The 22,101-nt window shown below is 37.6% G+C and overlaps 1 protein-coding gene across 10 annotated transcripts in view; it reads left to right on the top strand.

The window, feature by feature from the left end:
* The window catches only part of rbl2 (retinoblastoma-like 2 (p130)), a 121,432-nt gene that overhangs the window by 93,894 nt on the left and 5,437 nt on the right, over window positions 1–22,101 (top strand). For all 10 annotated transcript variants that reach the window (XM_059992834.1, XM_059992832.1, XM_059992833.1 and 7 more), the window contains 5 exons: window positions 369–545; window positions 2,709–2,780; window positions 17,267–17,369; window positions 17,794–18,008; window positions 20,874–21,038. In XM_059992834.1, the coding sequence (XP_059848817.1) occupies window positions 369–545; window positions 2,709–2,780; window positions 17,267–17,369; window positions 17,794–18,008; window positions 20,874–21,038 (732 nt within the window). The remainder of the gene's footprint in view (window positions 1–368; window positions 546–2,708; window positions 2,781–17,266; window positions 17,370–17,793; window positions 18,009–20,873; window positions 21,039–22,101) is intronic.

The following is a 22,101-nucleotide window of genomic DNA, read 5'->3' as shown; positions in this document are numbered from 1 at the left end:
AACACTGTAATTTTAAATTTACTTTTAGATAGCTAGCATTTACAATGTTTAAATTATAAATGCAAAAACCTATCCTCTATTTACTAAATTAAAATTGGATGACAGTTTATGTAAAATGTCACTGCACTTTTTCTGATTTCTTATTGTGTGTTTCTTGGGGTTAAGCGGCTCCTCCAAAGCGGCAGCTCTCATTAAAATGAATGGAACCACTCGGGTGTATAAGTAGCTGTGGCTTTACTGTCACCAAGATTTGTCTGGAGAGAAGACAAGATATTTTGATCTTTGTTGAGTAAGTGATTTCATAGCTTATCTGTAATATGTGCTTGTGGTCTCAGATGTTGTTTCTGCTCTTGTTATTGATTGCTTAGGTATATCACTTAGCCAGTGTTCGTCTGCGGGACCTCTGTGCAAAGCTGGACATTTCAGATAACTTGAGGAGGAAAATCTGGACGTGCTTTGAATATTCGTTGGTTAACTGCACTGATCTAATGGCTGATAGACATTTAGATCAACTTTTGATGTGTGCTATTTACATAATGGCAAAGGTAAGATCCTTGCAAACAATCAGAAATCAGTGTATTAAGTTGTACAACTGTATACGTATTATATAACCAGAAATTCAGGTAATGCTCAAGATAGGTATTGCCTGTGGAAGCAAACCAGGTCAACACTTAAGGATAATGATTCTTTGTCACAATTGAAAAACTGAGCAAATAAACGTCTTTTGAGTTGTAGGAAGGTTGTACAGAAATGACTATGACAGCTTGGAAATCATGCAAGTCCAAGTAATATATTTGCTTTCGGTGCTGGCTGTTAGACAGAGAAAAGCAACAACAAAGCATGCAGGAAGTATGAAATATAGGAAGTCAGGGTTTCCAGAAAGCTGGAACAAAGAGAATGTAGGAAGTACAAAACAGATCTGGCAGTGTTTGTGATGGGAGAAAAGAACTGGCCTCATGTTAACTTTCATTCAAATTTGCCACTGAGGACACAAGAAGGAAAGGATGATTGTAAATAAGTTAATATCAACCATCTGTAACATTAAGGTAGTGCTTTTTCCTTCTCCACAATTGCTGTCTAATACGCTAGTTATATTTAACATTCTCTTTTGTTTCAGTGTTGTGTTCTGTATTTTACAATTCCGACTATTTTTATTCTGCATTCCCACCCTCTGTCCCAGCGATAAAAACATTCTTGTTAACCTGAAACATTTGCTCTTTTTCTCCTTGCACAACTGCTTACTGATATGTGAAGTTCTGACATTTTGTATTTCAAATGCTGTTTTTTTTGTCTCTGATATATATTGTCTAGTTTAATCTATCGTCATTTTTTTCCTCTATAACTTTTGAGTTATCTATGTTCAAAAATGTGTACTAATTGGTACTTCTGAAGGCCCTTTATTCAAGCCATAGAATAGTTGCTTCTGATGCAGTAGATCATAAAATGTGTCTGTTTAATTAAGTTGTCAGTTAGCTTCTGTTAGTCAAGTTTTCAAAAGCCACAAGTGTTTTAATTATTTATTGAGATACATCTTGGAACAGGCCCTTCTGGCCCTTCAAGCCATGATGCCCAGCAATCCCCTGATTTACCCTTCGCCTAATCACAGGACATCTTTGGACTGTGGGAGGCAACTGGAGCACCCAGAGGAAACCCATGCAATCACGGGGAGAATGTACAAACTCTTTACAGGCAGCAGCGGGAATTGAACCCGGGTTGATTGTACTGTAAAGCTTTAAGCTAACCACTACGCTACCGTGCTTGATCTAATGCCTCTCCTATTCTCTGGACCTGATCTAGATACCAAACTTGCAGATAGCTTAAACATTTATGTTGGTAAACTCTAGATTGTTAAAGAAACCAGAATATGACTAATTTCTAGCCTTGCTTGTTCAGCTAGTACGAGCCCATTATGCTTTCTTACCAATGCTGATTTGTTACCTCCAGATGACTGAAAATTTACATCTTAAATAATTATATATTAGGAATTTTTTGGTGCAGTCAATAACAGATTAGGTTCAAGAATGTCATTTTAACATATTGACCACTGCTCCCTTTTTCCCAATTGCATAGTAAAAAGGCTTTTATACAGGAATGGAATTTCATGAAAAGATTTAAGTACAAATCAACATCCAGTTATGCATATCTATTTTGCTGATGTTTATTTGCAACCGAGTGTCCTGCTAATCTCTGAGATAAAATGTGCTGTCTGAAGATTTTTTAATAAAATTAATTAGAAGCAGAAATCAGCATAAGCTATTAGACCCCAAGGAAAGTGGCAAAATTCCAACTTACTGTTTTCTTTAAAAAATGAAAAATTGGGGTTTCATACTACGTTTCATTTGTACATGTTTCCTGCATAGTTGCTCTGAATAGGTGGTATTGTCTGAGTATGGTTAAACATGCACTTTTAAGTGAACTTTGCATGAAATAAATGCACTCATGTTGTTTAATCTAATTGATCCTCCTGTAATAGCATACTTGAAAGCTTAGTAATGGTCCGGACCTCAATTGCTGAGCATTCTCACAAGTTCTCTGCTATTGCATTCACTTGCATGAAATATGATACTGGAATAACAAAGATGATGGTGAATTCATAGCTCAAATGCACCTCTCCTGTTTTTGTTTTAAACTTCCATTCACTTCTGTGTTATTAAGATGCTCCTGTTTGATCAACCATGGATCATAAAAATATATTTTTTTATTTTCAGGTAACAAAGGAAGATAAATCCTTCCAGAACATCTTGCGTAATTACAGGACCCAACCACAGGCCAGTAGTAATGTAAGAGTTACTGATAACATAATGGAATATGATATATGAATATTTTGAAACATGACAAGCTAGAAATTTAGTGTTGCGCTCCTCGAAACCTAGGAGTGTAACACTAAATGCAAAATGTTTTAGGGGCCTTTGAAATATGCCATAGAAATGAATGTTTGGTGGCTCTATGATCTACTGAGTTTGTTGCTATTGACTGAGATTATTAAATGTAGTAGGACTGAGAGAAATAGGTGATTCTCATACTGTCCAAACTTGTGTTATTTCTGTGTCCATTATGTAGTAAATGATGGATTGCAATGATTCTACAACCCAGTACTGTTGAAGCATATGACTAACTGGCTGGTGGATGATGAACCATTCGTGTGTGGTCTTTTTGTGCCTGCCCTCTCCTTGCTTTTACCTATTAAGCAATTTGACATTGTTGCTTTTGTTTGGGGGGAACAGATAGTGAAAGAAGTTAATAATCTTTCAATTGGTTGGCATCCGTCTGTCTCGAAGGACAATGGGTGGTGATGATGATCATCATCACAAGCCTGGGTGGAAGATATGGAGATCCTGCGATGCACTGTCGTCAAGATCCCCCTCTTGACCTCACCAGTGTAGTCCAAAGGAAAGCTTATGAAGCAATACGTTTGATACTTTCAATACTTTCAATTATTTATGTTAATGTTCTGTGGAAATACTTTGAATAATAGAAGTATAATAAATGTAGAAAGAAGAAAACAATAAAAATAGTTAAGTTCTGCAGTAAAATTACTCGAAGATTATTAGAAGCTTAAAAGCATTTGCAGTAAATAAAACTCAAACTGGTATGCTTCAATTATTTCTCTGATTAGGTGAGTATACTTTGGCACGGCTTTTCTTTTGTAAAGTTACTTAATTTGGCCATTTTATATTTATTTTTGTCTTTTGTCTTATGTCCAATGTCAGTTGGGCAGTGACCTGGATGATGAATCACCTATTGTCAAACCTAATGCATTTACTTTAATATAAGAAGCTTTGTAGAAAATCCAAATGAGCTTTGAACATGGATCAGCACTTGGAATTGAGATATTATCACAATCACAGAAATGTGATTGAAGAAAGGGTATGACTGGCATCTTAATGTTCCAGAGTAGAAAAGTTTCAGATGTGACAGAGGAAGATTCACAAGAAGAGGTTGGAGAGGGCTGGTATCTCAGCTGGGCTTGTACTGTTGGCCTCCTAGTAGTCAGCAGGAATTAAAGGAACTGATAAGTAACAAAATCTTTAAAAGATATAAGAGCAATAAGATTACAGAATTGGGGGATTTTAACCTTCCCCGTATTAGCAACGATGGACTTAGTGCAAGGAGTTAGAGGGAGTGGAATTAAATGTGTCTAAAAAAGCTTTTGCAGACAACGTGTAGAGAGTCCCACTAAAGTATACTGCTCATCCCTGGAATAAGAAATTGGAAAACACTTTGGGGGCGGTGACTTTAGCTCTGTAGGTTTCACAGCAGCTATGAAAAGAGATAAGATTGGCCCTCAACTTGAAGTCCTAAATTGGAGGATGGCTGATTTCAATAGCATAAGAGAGGACCTGGTGAAAATAGATTAGGACTAGATGATTGAAGGTAAAGTGACAGCTGGCAAGAGGGTGTCTCTTTGGAGGATTAGTATGAGTTCTCCGGTAAGGGTGGTGGGACAACAGGTCCCATTCTACAATGTACAGTTCGATGAACTTTTGAGCAAAATGGTGAAGTTGGAAATTACCCACTATGTTAGTTTATTCATTGGAATTGGGTGCTGCTGGCAAGGCCGTCACCTAATTCAGCTTTTATCCTGTTCACTACAGTACTATTGTACTGAGTTGAGGCTGTTTGAAGGCAGTGTAAGCCCTGGAGCATAGTTGTTACACCTCGTTATCTAGTGTGCGTAAGCATGCTCAACTAGGGTCACCAGTTGAGAAACAACAGATGGAAAGCCACAGCAGCACTTTAGAGCAAAGGGGTTCTATTTAGTGCCAGGAGGGAAAAGCGCAAAAGCTGCCTAAGAGTTGTGAAGAAAAAAGGTATTTACAAATAGACAAATGAAAACAAACATGTATATACAATAATTTACAAATATACAGAGGTTTTCTCCATGACACATTTCGTCTTTAACTTTCCAATATAACTATTCACCAGCCGTCAAACCCAACCTCCACACCTCTCTAGCAAAGCCAGACTGAAGGTTTAAATCTGCCTCCACCTAGCCTAGAAGGACCAGCTGGAAAATACTGTTGGTCTGAGCGGAGATGGGGGCAGGTGGTGTGGAAATACGCACAAGACCAGACATAATAATTATTTCAGATGCAGAACTGTAACATTTTAAACAAGGATTCTAACATCCTATAGTTTTATTCCACAACAAATGCCTTAGTTCAACCCATAAATCAATGTCCACATGCTCAGGTATATATAAAAGAATAATGCCTCCCCGCCAGTGGTGTTGCCTGAGTAAGGTGTAGTGCACCTATTCCCACTAACCCAGGCATTATTTTACGATGCTCCAAACTGTCCCTCTGATCTTTTGAGGTCATTCTGCTGTCTACTAACCGATGTAACGGTGTGAGTGAAAATAAATTACACTGTTTGGAATACCTGTGTTTAGAATCCTTATTTTTATATCGTGTGTGAACTACTGGGAAAATTAGACCAGGGACAGAACAAGGAGGAGTGAGAACTGAGCAAAGGGTCAAGATTAGTGGGAGAATTAGCATTGCCATCTTGTTCGGTCAAGATTTTACAATGCTTGGAACATAGCTGACTTATAAAAGATGAGAACTGTATCGACAGGTATTGGAGATGGATCTGTATGAGAGGGTCATTGTGCTTTTAGGTTCAAGAGGAAAGGTTAGTTCCTAGGAAAAACCCAGTGGCTTGGCAGAAGCTCTAATGATCTGTAATTTTTTTTTTTGCAATATATAATAATGCTTTACCCATTGATTGCAAATAATTAACAAATTATAATAGTACTAGAAAAGGATGGAAAATGTATCTCTTTTAATCCTACATAGAGAGGAAGATATGCTATGAAGTAATTCCCTTTTGGTCTATTTAATGTTTTCATATAAATCTAATTAAGTTAAAAGAATTTGGTACAAGGAAGAACTGAAATATTTACTTTGAACATGAATTTAAAGAGCAAATATATTTTTATTACAATAGAAAAGCTATTTAAATGATGAGTTCCTTTTCATTCTTTACTACAGAAAGTAGAAAACCTGGCCCAGCTGTGGTGGTTTTAAAGCTAGGCCATTTGTTTTTTCTCAGATATTTTCACTTTTACTTCAAAAGGCTACACAGGCCACATGCATACTCTATTGCTGGTAGCACGTGAAAATTCTTCATCATGATCTGAAATAAGTAGGCCTTCCTCTTTTACATTGTATGTAGTTACTCTTGAATGGTTTTACCAGGTTTATTATGTAGCATGACATTTTTATTTCCTGCAAACAGCATTTACCTTACATTGAAGTAAATATTCAAGGTAATCACAGTCAAGTGATAATTGGACCAATACATCCAGAGTCAACAGGAGAGTCTTACATGATGTTATGACCTGCCACTCTCATAATTCAATATTGTGAGCTCACAATTTGCACTTATTGGTTACTATGGGATTTCTATCTTTTCTGGCAAAGTAAAAAAAACACAAAAAAAAGAAAAAGCACGCTGCATTGGAAGTAAAGCCATCTCTGAATCAGTGCATAGATCATTGTGCTGTCTATTAACATCAAGGACACACCCATTCTTGATAGCTGTTAGAGCTCTGAAAATAGCCATTTCTATTTTAAGAGAATGCCCGGCAGAGAATGGGATAACAGTCAAAGCAGATACCACTGTTGAATAGGTACTTGATCCTGTGAAACAATTATCTCTTGCAATATTGCCTGGTAAATACTTGAGAAATTAACAGGAAATAGATTTGTGTCTGTTACAATTTATGTTTCAGATGTGTGTGTTCATAGAAGCAGAGCAATAATACCTGCTCATAAGACTATTTTGAATGGCTAAGGCACCATGCCACCCTCTAATACTCACACCTTATGTATGAAAACATAACTAAAATCATTCAAATCACAAATAAGATCAGGTAAAAATTGTGAGATTAAATGTGTGAACATTGTGGAAATGTCTAAAAATTCACAAAGAATTCCATCATGAGCTATGTTATCCCAGAAGCTATATTTCCACATACAAAAAATACCCTAGTAACAACATCAGCATCCAAATCTTTTTCAAAATTTGAGAGTGCATTTCATAAGTTGTCTATCCAGTTTGCCAGCACTCGCATCTGGGTCTAAGCTGTATCACTGCAATTGCTATTTCCTGCCCAGTGACATTTCCTGACACATCCAAGGCTTTTGTGGGAAAATCTCAATCTGGATGAGAGTCGTCTGGTATCCAATTGATAACCACCTTCTGCAAATATTATTTAAGTGTAGCCTCTGTGCCCCCAGTTGACACCCATTCGCCTAGGGTAAACTGCCGTCACCCTGCCAGTAGTGCAATACTTGGGTGTAAATATGTTGTAATGCCCCCCCCCCAGTACACGCTCACAAGACAAATACCAGACAATACCCAAAAGCGAGTATATAATTGCAACTTTATAGTGATTTCTTAGTGATGGTTTAGTAGAAACAGATAACCTAAAGGCACCAAAGTAATAATCAGTTTGTCAATTTGTGCACATATTTTAATATGTTGGGCTCATGCCTCCAGTTCCTTCCACAACGACCTTCCAAGCCTTTGGCCACTGACCAAACTGCTGACGTCCAGTATCCGTCACTCTGGAACCTCTGCCCGCTCCACACACATCCGTCCTCCTCGCTCTCCTCTCGAAAAAGACTGCAAACTCCCGCTCAGCTTACACAGACAAGATAGCATAACAATTCTCCATTGATTAGATCCCCCCTTATTGGAGCCATAACCCAAATATATGAGACACAGAATCCCATTACAGCATTACAGAGAAGCCATTTCATTATAAAATACGGAGAAGCCATTTTGTTAGCCTGAACAGTTAACACCACTATTACCGGTACTGAGAACCCTACATAAGTAAATGCAGATAATATTTTTAGCTTATGAAACTGAAAATGTACTGCATAAGGAAGTACAGTTTCAATCTACAGAATTCTGTAAATGCATTCTGCCTCCAGTTAATGTTTGCAGTTACCTAATTGAGTTTTACATTTTTTTTAATTTTCATGTTAAATAATGCATTCATGTTCAGTGACAGCTGACATTCCCATGAATAGATCCTCCGTTTCATCATGGCTGATCCAATTTTCCTCTCAGCCTCAGTCTCCTGCCTTCTCCCTATCTCCTTTCATGCCCTGGCCAATCAAGAATCTATCAACCTCTGCCTTAAATATATATAAAGACTTGGCCTACACAGCTGCCTGTGCCAAAGAATTCCACAGATTCATCACTCTCTGGCTAAAGGAATTCCTCCCCATCTCCATTCTAACAGGACACCCCCTTATTCTAAGGCTGTGTCCTTTAGTTTTAAACTCTTCCACCATAGGGAACATCCTCTCCACATCCACTCTATCAAACCTGATATATATCTCTTGCTTAGATGTTTTCAGCAAATGCATAGGCATTTTAAAATAGGAATTAATGATTTAACAATTGTTCTATTGACTTACCATTTGGGAATTTAACAGATATGTAATTTTGCTGATTTATTAACCATATTTTATAATCCTTCAGTTGGGTTTACAGTCACTGGGTTTATAGTTCTGAATCATAAATCTCACTAAAAATGTAATGATCTTAATCATGTTAAGAAACCTTTAAATATGCCTGCTAAATTTCTTGCATATTTATTTCAATGTGAATTTAATTTTTTTGGAGAGTTGTGTTCCAACACGTGAAATTTTGAAGTTTCACATTTTGGGAAATAGGTTTATTTTAGCCTTTTTTAATTTCTCCGAACAAGCACAAAAGACTGACATCAGGGAAAATGAATATGTGTTGAGTACTCCGTATCTGAAACGCTTGGGGCTGGAAGTGTTTTGGAATTTGAATTTTTTTGAATTTTGGAATATATAATGAGATGGCCTGTGATTGCCATAATTTCTAACTGAACCAGTAAGATGGTTTTGTCTTACCATTGTTCAACACATGTATGTACTTAACAGTAAAATTATTACATACCATTACTATCATGAAAATATAATGGGTGCAGGGTAACAAAAGCAGCATCGGGAGAATACCTGAATCAGCTGTTGAACAACAACAAACAACGGCAGGCTTTCAGTCTCCGTCTATGATGCCATGTTTTGATTAAAAGGTTACAGGACACTGGATTTTGCATTTTACTTATTTTAGGTTTATGTAATATCAAAACAACCAGCATTGTAAACGTGTTGTAGTGTTAGATTTTCATCAGTGACTCTAAAAATCTAATGTCATTATGTAAGGTATAAAAACAATCAGCATCATAGACCTGTTCTGGTGTTAGATTTTCGACACCTGCAGATGTATAAATATTTAATGCTGTGCCTCTTCTTAAATTTCTGCAACCAGCCTGCTGAATAATCACAATTACCTGCAATTTTCAGTTCATTGTGATGGATCTTTGCTTGTTTCATGATTAACGTACCATTTTATGGTGTATGTTCACTCCAACACTGATGGTACACAATCAAGATCTTCACTTTTTGCAGTGTTTTTCTATTTTTCAGTAACTTTTGTTCATTACATATATGAGGTCACTTCTCAGAGCTGTCTGTAGTGAACAGAGACCTGTGCATCACCTGGAAACCATCCCAGCATCCTGTGGAATTTTCCATTTCTGATGACATGTCGGCACTCAAAAAAAGTTGTATTCTGTTTGCTTTCAGATTTTGGAATTTTGCATAAGGAGTACTCAACCTGTATTTGAAAAATTGCTAGCAGTACATTAATATTCTTTACATGTTAGTTCATTATGTGCTTTAGATCCAACTAAAACAGATTTACTGAAGCTTATACTATAATGTAAGGAATATATATTGGTGGTTGGCATCTCAGAAGTTAAGTTCCACATGAAAACAGGTATAGTTTTGCCCTCTCATACCCTTGTCATTCCTTTTGGTGGACTTTGTATCTCAAAACCTCACCTGAAAAGATGGGTCAGTTTAGTTCAAAGTTCAAAGTAAATTTAGTATCAAAGTACATATATGTCCACCCGATACAACCCTGAGATTAATTTTGTTGTGGAGAATCACAATAAATACACGAAACACGATAGAATCAGTGAAACACCTCACACCACAGGATGAGCAAACAACCAATGTGCAAAAGACAACGAACTGTGCAAATACAGAAAAAAAACAAAAAAACAAAGTAATAATAATTTAAAAAAATAGATATTGAGAACATGAGAAGAACAGTCTTTGAAAGTGAGTCCATAGGTTGTGGGAACAGTTAAGTATTAGGGTGAGTGAAGATGGTGAAGTTATCCTCTCTGGTTTGCTCTTGGTTTGGTGAGTGTTGTGTTTCATCCTGGAGAAGATTTGGGCCAATCCATGCTGTTGATGTCAGCTGAATTCTTGGTTAGGTGAGTGTTGGGTTTTGTCCTGGAGAAGATCTGGCCGATCCATGCTGAATATGGATGTCAGCTGAATTCTTGGTTAGGTGAGAGTTGGGTTTCGTCCTGGAGAAGGTTTGGTCAATCCATGATGTTATGGATGTCAGCTGAACTGCTGAGCATCCTCTACTCTTTCCACCCTGTTTTCTTTAAGTCACAGGTTTACTGTGTGGGCCTCTGCCTTCAGGTATCAATAGAGTTATTTCTTTTTGATTGAGAAATGATGAAGCTTCCAATACTGGAAGTAGACCCATTCCTGGGTTATCTTGGTAGAGAAATCATGAGTTTCTCCACATGTCATTTATTGTGGTCTTAATAGCACCTCTATACTATGGAAATTCTGCATCTTCTGTTCACTTCTGTGGGTGACAGGTTGACTGAATTGCCCTCTTTGAAGAGTTTCTCTTGTGGAGTCTGTGCACATTGAACTTCTTGTGGCAATTTGTCTGTTTACCCCAATATTTTAGTGCCCAATTGATTGAGGAAGTAGAGCAGATCAAGTAGTATTCAGTACCTGTCCTAGACACTGGTGGGGTCATGGAACGGGAGATTGTTGCTGTGAGGTCTTGTGCTTGTCCCTTTGACTTATCATGGACTTGTTTATAATAGGTTGTCCCTCAGGCATTTTGTAATGAGAAATACCCCAATGGAATTAATCATCCCTCCTTCTTTGCTAATTTTGCCTTGCTCACTCTGATTGTATCACCCAGGATTATCAGTTTGTCTCCCTTTGAGATATGGACCAAGGTCACTTTTATATAAGTTCTCCTTGAGCGCATCTAAATCTTCGAGAGTTGGAGTGTTTAGGTATCAACATTACGGTGTTAGTCACAATGATGATTCTGCAGCTATGTGCACTGTGCATTGTCTTATACATCATGTAGTGTGAATCAGCTCTCGAGCATGTAACCAAGTTATGTAGTCTCAGCTGGGGTAACATTTGTCATATTGGCTCAGTATCCAATGACGATGGAAGGGAAAATAACTTCAGGTCCCATTTCACGATTTCTCTATTTGATTTCTATGGAAAAATATATGTATTGTTGTTGAATGAGCACAGGAATAGGTTGATCTGTGAAAGTTCCTGGAGTTAAATAAACATTGAATGCTATAAATAATTGGCTATTTTACAGAGTATGCACATTGCCTGTGGAATGGTTTTCTATCGTCTAGATGAGGATCTATTTTTTGTTAATCCTGGGTGGCCAATTCCTTATTTTGAGTCTATGATCCCTGTCTACAGATACAGCAACCAGAAGAAACATAGTCCCTGCAGCTATCCTCGCAAATCCTGTAAGAATTATATGTCTCAATTAGATTACTTCTTCTAAACTCAAAAAAGGCCAGTCTCCAGTACTTGGAATTAATCTGATAAATGTTTATTGCAGTCCCTCTTTTGTGATCCAGCAATCCTTAGGTAGGGAGATAATATTTGTACATAATATCCCAGGTGCAGCTTTATCAGAAACCTATTTAATTTAAATTGAATGGCCCTGCTTTTGTACTTCAATCCTTCTGCAGTGAATGAATTTATTTTTCTGATACAGCAAGGAGTTGGCCTTTTGAGCCAGTAGCCCCAAAAACACAATTAAGCCAAACCTAATCACAGGACACTTTACAATGACCAGTAATTGGGTTAATTGGGTTACCTGGCTCATTGTTGGGAGAAAACTGAAGCACCTGGGGAAAACTTACAGAGACTCCTTACAACAGCGCTGGAAATTGAACCCTGAACTCCAGAACACCCCAAGCTGTAATAGCATTGTGCTATTGGCTATGCTACTGTGGCGCCTGGAGGAAGTCCAAATGCTGTTTGCTTTCTTCATGACTGCACATGTTCACTTTAGTCTACTTGAAATCTCTTCATCTACCTCGCATCCAACTTCTCAGCAGGCTTGGAAACGTGCTCTCATCCAAATCGTGAACATAAATTTTGAGCAGCTGAGGCCAATCATCAATCCCTGTAGAAGCTCACTAGTCACCACTGAACTCCAAAAATAATTTATTTACACTGTTCTCTGTATTTTGCTCTCTAATTTATCTTCATTCCATGCCAATATATTAGCCTCCTCCCCATAACACATACCTTCATTTAATAACCCCTAATACCTTATTGAGGACCTTCCGGAATTCCAAATACAGTGCATTCTAGTTAATTGGGACACACCGGGACCAGTACATTTTGGTTGGCTCAAATAAATGGTTGCCCCAATTAGTCAGTTTCATGGAAGTAGTTAAAAAGGCATAAAAAAAAACTAAGTAACAAGTTATGGATTTAAGTGAATTACATAACAAATTAGAACTCTACCAATTCGACTACTGTACTATACAACTGTATATTAGTTCCTGAATAGTTATCAACAGAGGAATTCATCCAGTGGATACTGCTGTGTTTTTTTGATTGACCCTAAATGAACAAAATCAGCACAGACATACAGGAGATGATGGACTGCTTTCATACAATGCTACTTATGATTGCATTGTCCAAATCTTCAATTTCACTGTAACTTTCAAGATGATTGTTAATACCATCAAACTCTTTGTAGTTCCCAACTTGTTGAAGTAGTAAAATCGCTTCATTTTCACTCCTGACCGTTTCTGGCATCTCTAATCCTGGTTGCTTGAAACTGTGGTGAGTAAAACAGTTCTGAATTATGGTACTGCTTATTTCTTGCCAACTATCAGTGAGAATAACCACTGCATTTTGAACGCAAACATATGCAACTGACATTAAAAGATGTTTGCTTAAGCACGATGTAGTGTTTAATGGACACACAAGTGCACATGACTGATGCTAGTTAGAAACTTTGGCAAGTCTCCTGCCCCAATTAAGTAACATTGTGTCCGAAATAAACAAAGGGAATCACAGCTGTTTTCTCAATTAGTTTTTATTCTTTAAGAGTTATCCCAAATAAGTGACTGTCCTAATTAACTGGAACCCACTGTATACCATACCCACCGATTCCCCCTTACCTATTTTGTGAGCTGCAACCTTAAAAAAATGCACTTAAGCAAATTTGTTAAATATGATCTCGTTTTGCATAAATCCATGTTGATTATTATCTTCTAATTGTCTTGCTACCGTTTCCTTAATAACAGGTTGTAGTATTTTTACTTTGTGTTGATCTTGGGCTGATTGATCTGTATTTCCCTGTTTTCTGTCACCCACTTTTCTTAAATAGTGGGGGTACATTTGCAATCTTTCTGTCTCTGGGAGCTGCCCTAGAATATGCAGAATTTTGAAATTGGAAGATGAGTATCATTGTAACACTTATCTCATGACCATCTCCTTCAAAACTAGACGTGGGTTATCAAGTCCTGGGGAATCTGTCATCTTTCGGGTTCCACTTGCTTTTCCAGTTCATTTTTTCACTTATGCTAATTTCTTTCATCTTAATCACTCTAGACTTGTGATTCCTCACCAGTGATAGGAGGTTTTCTGTGTCTTCTTCCGTGAAGAAAGAAATTTTTGTTTAATTTCTTTTGTCTTTTCCCTATTCTCCAAGATAAGTTCTTTCTATTTCAGTCAGTAAGGAAATCACACACAAGATTTTAGAACAGCCCATTCTTTCATTGCTTTGTCACATTCCATGAATTTGTCATTTACACTATTGCAATTAATAGATTTACACTGATTTTAATGTAGATTAAAGTCCTCCATTATTATTGTTATAACCTTGATACCGTTGCCTTCTGATTAATGCATTAACTGGGCTGTTACAGGCAACTCCATCAAACTGACTCTGGTTGTTTCTCTCCTTTCAAACTTGTGTTGCTTCTTGATTTTCTGAGCTAAGATCATTTCTCTTGACTGACTTTTCCTTGTTTATCATCTGGGCTATCCCTGCTTTCCATTTGTCTGACTCTTCTAAATGAGAGTTATTCTGGATTTAATTACCAGACTCATCAGCTTCTGAAGAAAGAGAAACAGAGTTCATGTTTCTTCAGAACAATTCAGACATAGGGTGTCATATTTCAAATACCAACTCTTGTTTCTCTTTTCAGATACTGTCTGACCTGCTCAGTGTTTCCTACATTTTCTGTTCTTGTTTCTGATCTAAAGGATGTGCAGTTCCATTGATTTTTGACTTACTGCTAAAAGTAGCCTGGATAATTGATAATGCAATGATAATTAGTAATTGTGGAAAAAAATATTAAATGTTTATTGAAAGAGGACACAAGTGGAGATGACGGAAGAACAGCAATGGCTGGAGTTTCAGGAAGCAATTTAGAAAGCGTGGGATAAATACATCCCAAAGATTATTAAGTATTCTAAAGGGAGGATGACAAAACCATGGTCAGTAAAGGAAATCAAAGACAGCATAAAAGCAAAAGAGAGGGTGTATAACAAAAATTATTGGGAACCTAGAGGATTGGAAAGCTTTTACAAACCAACAGAAGGTAACTAAAAATCAGAAGGAGAGAAAGGATGAAATATGAAGGTAAGCTAGCCAATAATATAAAAAAGGATACCAAAAGTGTTTTCTAATATCTATAGAGTAAAAGAGAGGAGAGAGTAGATATCAGACCACTGGAAAATGATGCTGGAGAGGAAATAATGGGGAAACAAAGAAATAGCAGATGAATGTAAATATTTTGCATTGGTCTTCATGGTGGAAGACATTAATAGTGTGCCAGATATTTGAGAGTGCCAGGGGGTAGAATTGAGTGTTGTTGCTATTACTAAGGAGAAGGTGCTTGGGAAGCTAAAATGTCTGAAGGTAGTTACATCACCTGGACCAGATGAACTACACCCCAGGGTTCTGAAAGAGCTATCTGAAGAGATTGTGGAGACTTTAGTAATGATCTTTCAAGAACCACTAGGTTCTGAAATGGTTCCAGAGGACTGGAAAATTGCAGGTGTGACTCCACTCTTGAAGAAGGGAAAGAGGCAAAAGAAAGGAAATCGGAGGACACTTATGTCAGTGATGTGAATGATGGAATTGATGATATGAGAGGAAGAATTGACAGATGGATTATGGTGTATATGGTTGTGCACTTTGGTAGAAGGAATAAAGTCAGTCAGTTGTTCCTGTTCGCACCTTGTGGTGCATCAGGTGGCAACCTTGCCATTTCTTTAGCATGTTTGTCTGTTTTTTATAAAGCCAAGTTGCTAGCTTGACACTCAACCAGCATGGATGGAAAATGTGCAGGGAGCCAGCCGGATTCGAACTCAGGTGTGGTGTGGATACCACTACACCACTGGCCAGCTGAAAAGGAATAAAATGTAGGCTGTTTTCTAAATGGGGAGAAAATTCAAAAATCAGAGGTGCAGAAGGATCTGGGACTGTGCAGGATTTCCTAACAGTTGATTTGCAGGTTGAGTAAGGAAGGAAGGCAAATGCAATGTTAGCATTCATTTCAAGAGAACTAGAATAGGAAAGCAAAGATATAATTTTGAAGATTTATAAGACATAAGGCTGTAAGAGATTGGAGTAGAATTAGGCCATTTGGCCCATCAAGTCTGCTCTGCTATTTGATCATGGCTGATTTATTTCCCTTTCAACCCCATTCCTTCCCTGTAACCTTTTACACCCTGACTTACCAAGAATCTATCAACCTCCGCCTGAAATACATTCAGTTATCAGGCCCCCATAACCAGACCTGATGAAAGTCTTGGCTCGAAATGTTAACTGTTTGCTCTTTTCCACTGATGCTGCCTGGCATGCTGAATTCCTTTAGCATTTTGTCTGTATTGTGATGATATAAGGCATTGATCAGAGCACACTTGGGAGTCCTGTGAGCAGGTTTGTGTCCCTTATTTAGGAAAAGAAGTGCTAGCATTGGAGAGGGCCCAGAGGAGGTTCATGAGAATGATCCCAGGAATGAAAGGGTTAATTATGCTGTGTGTAATTACTTTGGGCCTGTACTCACTGGAGTTTAGAAGAATGAGGCAGAATCTCATTGAAATTTACTGAATATTTAAAAGCCTAGGTAGAGTGGTTGTGGAGAGGATGTGGACCTGAGATCTTACGTATGACCTGAGGGCACAGCCTCAGAATAGAAGGGATGTCCATTTAGCAGTGAGATGAGGAGGGATTTCTTTAGTCACAGAGTATAGAACTCAAATTGCCACAGATGGCTGTCACTTGGTATATTTAAAGTGAAAGTTCATTTTTCTTGATTTGTCAAGGCTTCGGAGGTTACTTAGTGGAACTCAATCGCCACAGGTGGCTGTGGAGGCCAAGTCACTTGGTATACTTAAAGGTTCACAGGTTCTTGATTAGTCAAAGATTATGAGGTGAAGGCAAGAGAATGGCTTTGAGAGGAATAATAAATAAGCCTTGATGGAATGGAGGAGTAGACCTGATGGGCTGAATGGCCTAATTCTGCCCCTATATCTTACTGTCTTGTAGCTCTTAGTTCGAGCCCATTATTTTTCTATTTGTGCATGAACTTACTTGTTTTAAGAATGCTGCTGGTATTCAGATACAGAAACTTCAGTGTAGCCTTTTTACTATCTTTCTCACCTCTGATTGAGGGATATTCATATATGTATCCTGATAAGCTCTGGTTATCAATATCTGTCATGCCACCCTGCACTTTCATCTAATCCTTTCTTAAAAATGATTTAGGAGAAAGTTGTTTCACTTTCAGACAAATAGAACATTTTAAATCATGAATCTGAGAGGTACTAAGAGAACCACTTCAGATATGTGAGTAGAATTAAAGCCTTAGTCATGTTGGGAATAACAAGAACAAAGGTATGTTCTGACCATTTCATGTGGACGATGTTTGAATCAAAATATCCTTGACATAATTGGGCCTCATCACTCTCAACTGAGATTTCTAAACATTCATTGCAATTGGAAACTTAATAAACCTAGAACAATTTTTAATTGTAATTATATAATTGTACCTATTAGTATTCTGTACCTGATGATATTTATGTCTGTACAGATTTATAGGAGTGTATTGTTAAAAGTTCGAAGAAGACGAACTTCTGGCAGCAGTGACAGTAGTGGTCGCCAGGGTTCTCCAACAGAGACAACCAGAGATAGGAGTAAGTATTTTCAATACATTATATGGTATTAACAATTATTGTATCATATTATATAGTATTGATAATAGTATGCCTCTCAAAGCATCTAGTTATTAATGTCCAACAGTGCAAAAATGGACTGTAATTATATTCTGATATTTTGGTTTTTTTCCCACTCATTCTTCCATCCATTGTTTATTTCTTCCTACATTATCTTGTACAACCTTTATTTTAAACAAATTGCTTCTTTTGAAATGAAGTGGACAGGCACTTAGCATAAAGAAACACTTCCACAATCTCCCTGCAGGATAGTGTTTCATATCTATATAATATTTCTTCTTGCTTCTTGAACTTGTATGTACAGTAGTTGCTTCTTACTGGTGTGATATGCAAGATGCAAATTTTTAGTTAACTTAATTGTAAGTTGTCCTGTTTTTTCTTGTAGATAGTAGAGACTCCAGTCCAAACATGAGGTCCAGCAGTACACTGCCAGTACCTCAGCCAAGTAGTGCACCACCTACGCCAACTCGGCTGGCTGGAGCTAACAGTGATATGGAAGAGGAGGAGAGGGGAGATCTCATTCAATTCTACAATAACATTTACATCCGGAGAGTAAAAGCATTTGCACTGAAGTATTCTACATCAAGCCTGGAGAATGGGGTAAATTGTCAGTTTTACTATTGGCAGATTTTCATTTAACATATTACAATATTTCAGTAAATAATACTGAAAACATGCATTTTTCATGTCAATCACACACTACTGTGACAACAATAATCTTAAGAATTGATAAAAGAATCAGAAATCCAGGCTTGAAGCACAGAATTAACATTGTTGCTTGGTGGAAATTTTAATTTTTTTTTGCTATTATCAAAGTTTAAATGTGTAATGGGAGCACAATTAGTTCATGAAGACAGTATTAAATAGATATTTTGCAAACACACAACTACACATCTTGATTACATCAGATTTCATGCAACTTTACAGTGAATGGTTGTGGGTAGCATCCATACATATGAAGTGTATTTCTTTATGGGAACTTTGTGAAGTCATTCTGCTCTGGTTTATGCTGATATAGTATGTCGACATCGTTTATCAATATATTGAATTTACACATTTGTCCTTGATTCATCTGTTACTGTTTTAAGTTCAAGTTGTAGTGTGGTATTTATTGTGTCAGAAGAAATAACTATAACTTAAGTCCTCAAGTTATTACAATGAGAACATTTAAGAGTATTTTGGGTAGTTTCAGGGATGGGAGGGATATGGAGGGCTATGATCCAGGTACAGGTTCATGCAACTAGGTATAACAGTTTGGAACAGATTAGCACATAACTTTTGTAAGAAAACAGTTTGGAACATCTTCTCTCTGTACTAATAAAAAATATTTTAAATACTTGGTACATTAAAGGGAAAGTAGTACAAATTACTAATATTTAATAACAGTGCAGAACAATATTTTTCCCCAACACCCTATTGGTACAGCTGTGAATTCTTATTTCACAATAAGTGTCCTGTAACTTTTTGATTCAGATATACAATCTAGTGCATGTAAAAACAAAGTGACTGATGGCAATAAAATTGCTAACAAAATTTGGAGATTATTGCAATTACGCTGTGGGCTTGATCAAGATTAGACTTGGGCTGAAGTTGTTCACTAAGTAGTTATCCTGTCCCTCACAACAGGTTGGAACCAAACCCAAATTCTAGGAGTTAAAGCAGAGGTTCCCATCCTGGGCTCCACAGACCCCTTGCGTAATGGTATTGGTCCTTGACATAAAAAAAATGTTGGGAACCTGTGAGTTAAAGGAGCAAAGCTTGGGGCATTCCAGAGTTCGGAGTTCAATTCCATTGTCATCTGAAAGGAGTTTGTATGTATTCCCCCCATGAATGCACGAGTTTCCTGCAGGTGCTCTGATTTCCTCACATGGACCAAAGATGTATGATTAGTAGGTCAACTGGTCATTGTAAATTGTCCTGTGATTAGGTTAGTGTTAAATAGATTTCACCTGCACAGTCATCTTGGCAAAGAATCCCAGAGATTCACCAACTTCGAACACCAAAAATTCCTCATCTCTTTTCTAAATTGACATCCTTGTGGTTGTGCCATCTGGTCCTAGACTTCCCCACCATTGGAAACATTCTCTGCATGTCAATTCTATCGAGGTCTTTCAATATCTGATAGATTTTAAATACGATCTCTTCTCATTCTTCTAAACTCCAGCAAGTACAAGCCCAGAGCCATCAAACAATCCTCATACATTAACCCATTTATTCCCAATATAAATTCTTGGAAAAGGTCCAGAGGTGGTTTATAATGCTAGCACATCCATTCTCAGATAGGAGGTCCAAAACTGCTCACAATACTCCAAATGTGGTCTGAGCAATGCCTTCTAAAACCTCAGCATTACATCCTTGCTTTTATATTCTAATCCTTTTGAAAAGAATACTAACATTGCATTTCCCTTCCTTACTACTCAACTTGCAAGTTAACCATTGAGGAAATCCAGCACTAGTACTCCCAAGTCCCTTTACACTTTTGATTTCTGAATTTGCTCCCTGTTTAGAAAATAGTCTCCACCTTTATTCCTTCTACTAAAGTGCACAACCATATTCTCTACTTTGAATTCCATATATCCCTTCATTGCCCATTATCCTAATCTATCCAAGTTCTTCTGTAGACTTCCTGCTTTCTCAACATTTGTCCCTCCACCCATCACATCATCTGCAAACATGGCCACAAAACCATCATTTGTCATCTAGATTTTCAGTATGTAACCCAAAAGCTCAGCCCTAATAATGGACTCCCAACCTTTTTCAGTTCACAAAAGTCAGGTAACTGGCATATAATTTCATTTCTTCTATGTCCTTCACCGGTTCAAAAAATGGAATAACGTCTGTGATTTTACAGTTCTCCAAAACCATTCCAGAATCTAGCAACTTATTGAAAGATCACTACTACTGCCTCCACAGTCTCTTCAGCCATTCTTTCAGAGCCCTGTGATGTCCATTTAGACAAGCTGACTTACTGTATTTCACATTTGGGAAGATAGACAATTTATCTAGGCTTCTATTTTGTACAGTACTGCACATTAAAAATTGCTTGCTTTAAGCTGCTGTTGCATGATACAGAGAAAGTAGCTTTAAGTGTTTAACAACAGTTAAAATCTACTGATGTACACAAGAAATATGTAGATTTTAACCACTGATACTGTGCAGTATAAACTGATTTTACCATTCATTGGGTGAAAATGGAATTTCACATTATGTTATTAGCTGGGATCAGTTTGGTTCTGATAGAAGTACTGAGCAACTTAAATAAATCAAGAGTTATTAATCACAGCAACTTAAACAACAAATAACAAAATAGGCTAAACAGTTTGCAAGTACCATTTTTGGAATAAAACTTGTTTTGTGTTGCATTATAGATGAAATCCTGGAATATGCTGCTGTATTTAACACTAGTATTACTGCTTGTGTACATAAATTTGGTTCTGAATTTAAAGAAACTTTTTGTTTGTACAGAATGAAGCTCCTGCTTTATCTCCTTTCCCATCTGTAAGGACAGGATCACCACGCAGAGTCCTGCTCTCTCAACATCACTCCATCTACATTTCACCACATAAGAATGGAGGCTCCCCTTCACCAAGAGAAAAGATGTTTTATTGTTTCAGCAGAAGTCCTTCAAAGGTGAGTCACAATCCTTAAATAAATGTTTAACTAGCTACACATCTACCTCTGCCAGTGTCAAGCACAAACCACAAATTTAAAATGTTGGAGCAGTGTTCCAATACTGAGCTTAGGAGTTCTGCTTAGAAGTCTTGTTGATAACTTGGCGCTGGTTGATCGCTGTTACCCGAACTTGCCTCGTGGCACTAAAGATATCTTCAGATTAAGCACTCATCAACTGATTAGATATAAATTGTGCAATGTGTAGATTCTACATTTAATTGTAGAATCTTCCAGCTGTCTTACTGTGTCATGATTAAGGGTATCTCAGGGACAGGTGGACAAAACATGGGAGTTTGAATATGACCATAAAGGTTATGCAAGAGCTGCAGAAAAGTTCAACTCTTGTCTCAGTCTTTGATGGGGTAACAGGAGTTGCTTTGGCAACTATCTATTCTTTCTACAAACCTTGTACCATACTGATGTGCACAAGCACACTTTTATATTTAGGTGATATCTGCTCGGTCATTTCATTCATGCTGTGACCTTCCCCAGGTTCTCTGGTTTCTTCCACTAAGTAACCCACATGTGTATGTTGCCTTAGATTTCCAGCATCTAAAGAATTTCTTATGTTTATGATCTGCTGCTGTACTGCGAAACCTCTTCAAGGTATGCCTACCCTGAAGAAATCTTCATCTTATGTTTGACAGGAGTTCAGTGAGACACTCTTACTGCTCTCCCTCTGATTTCTGCTGCCCTTTCTCAACTGTGTACTTACCCAGACTTGCTACCACAGCCACGTATTCTTCCTGGGAACTTGCCTTCACTGCCATCTTGTTCTCGACTTCTCCTTATTGACTTATATTTTAAAAATCCCCCCCTTCTGTTGTTCACTCTGACCTCTTACCAGTTCGCCTTGGTGCCCCTCTTCCTTCCTTTTCTTCTGTGCTCTACTCTCCTCTCAGATTCCTTCATTTCTAGCCTTTTCACCCATCTTCTCGCTATCCTTCTTCCCTTCCCCCACCTTTTATTCTGGCGTCTTCCCCCTTCCTTTCCAGTCTTGAAGAAGGGTCTTGGGCCAAAA

This window comes from Hypanus sabinus, chromosome 17 (assembly GCF_030144855.1).
Source record: "Hypanus sabinus isolate sHypSab1 chromosome 17, sHypSab1.hap1, whole genome shotgun sequence".
Lineage (NCBI taxonomy): Eukaryota > Metazoa > Chordata > Chondrichthyes > Myliobatiformes > Dasyatidae > Hypanus > Hypanus sabinus.
Note: the sequence above shows the minus strand (reverse complement) of the source record. Positions and strands in the feature narration are given on the sequence as shown.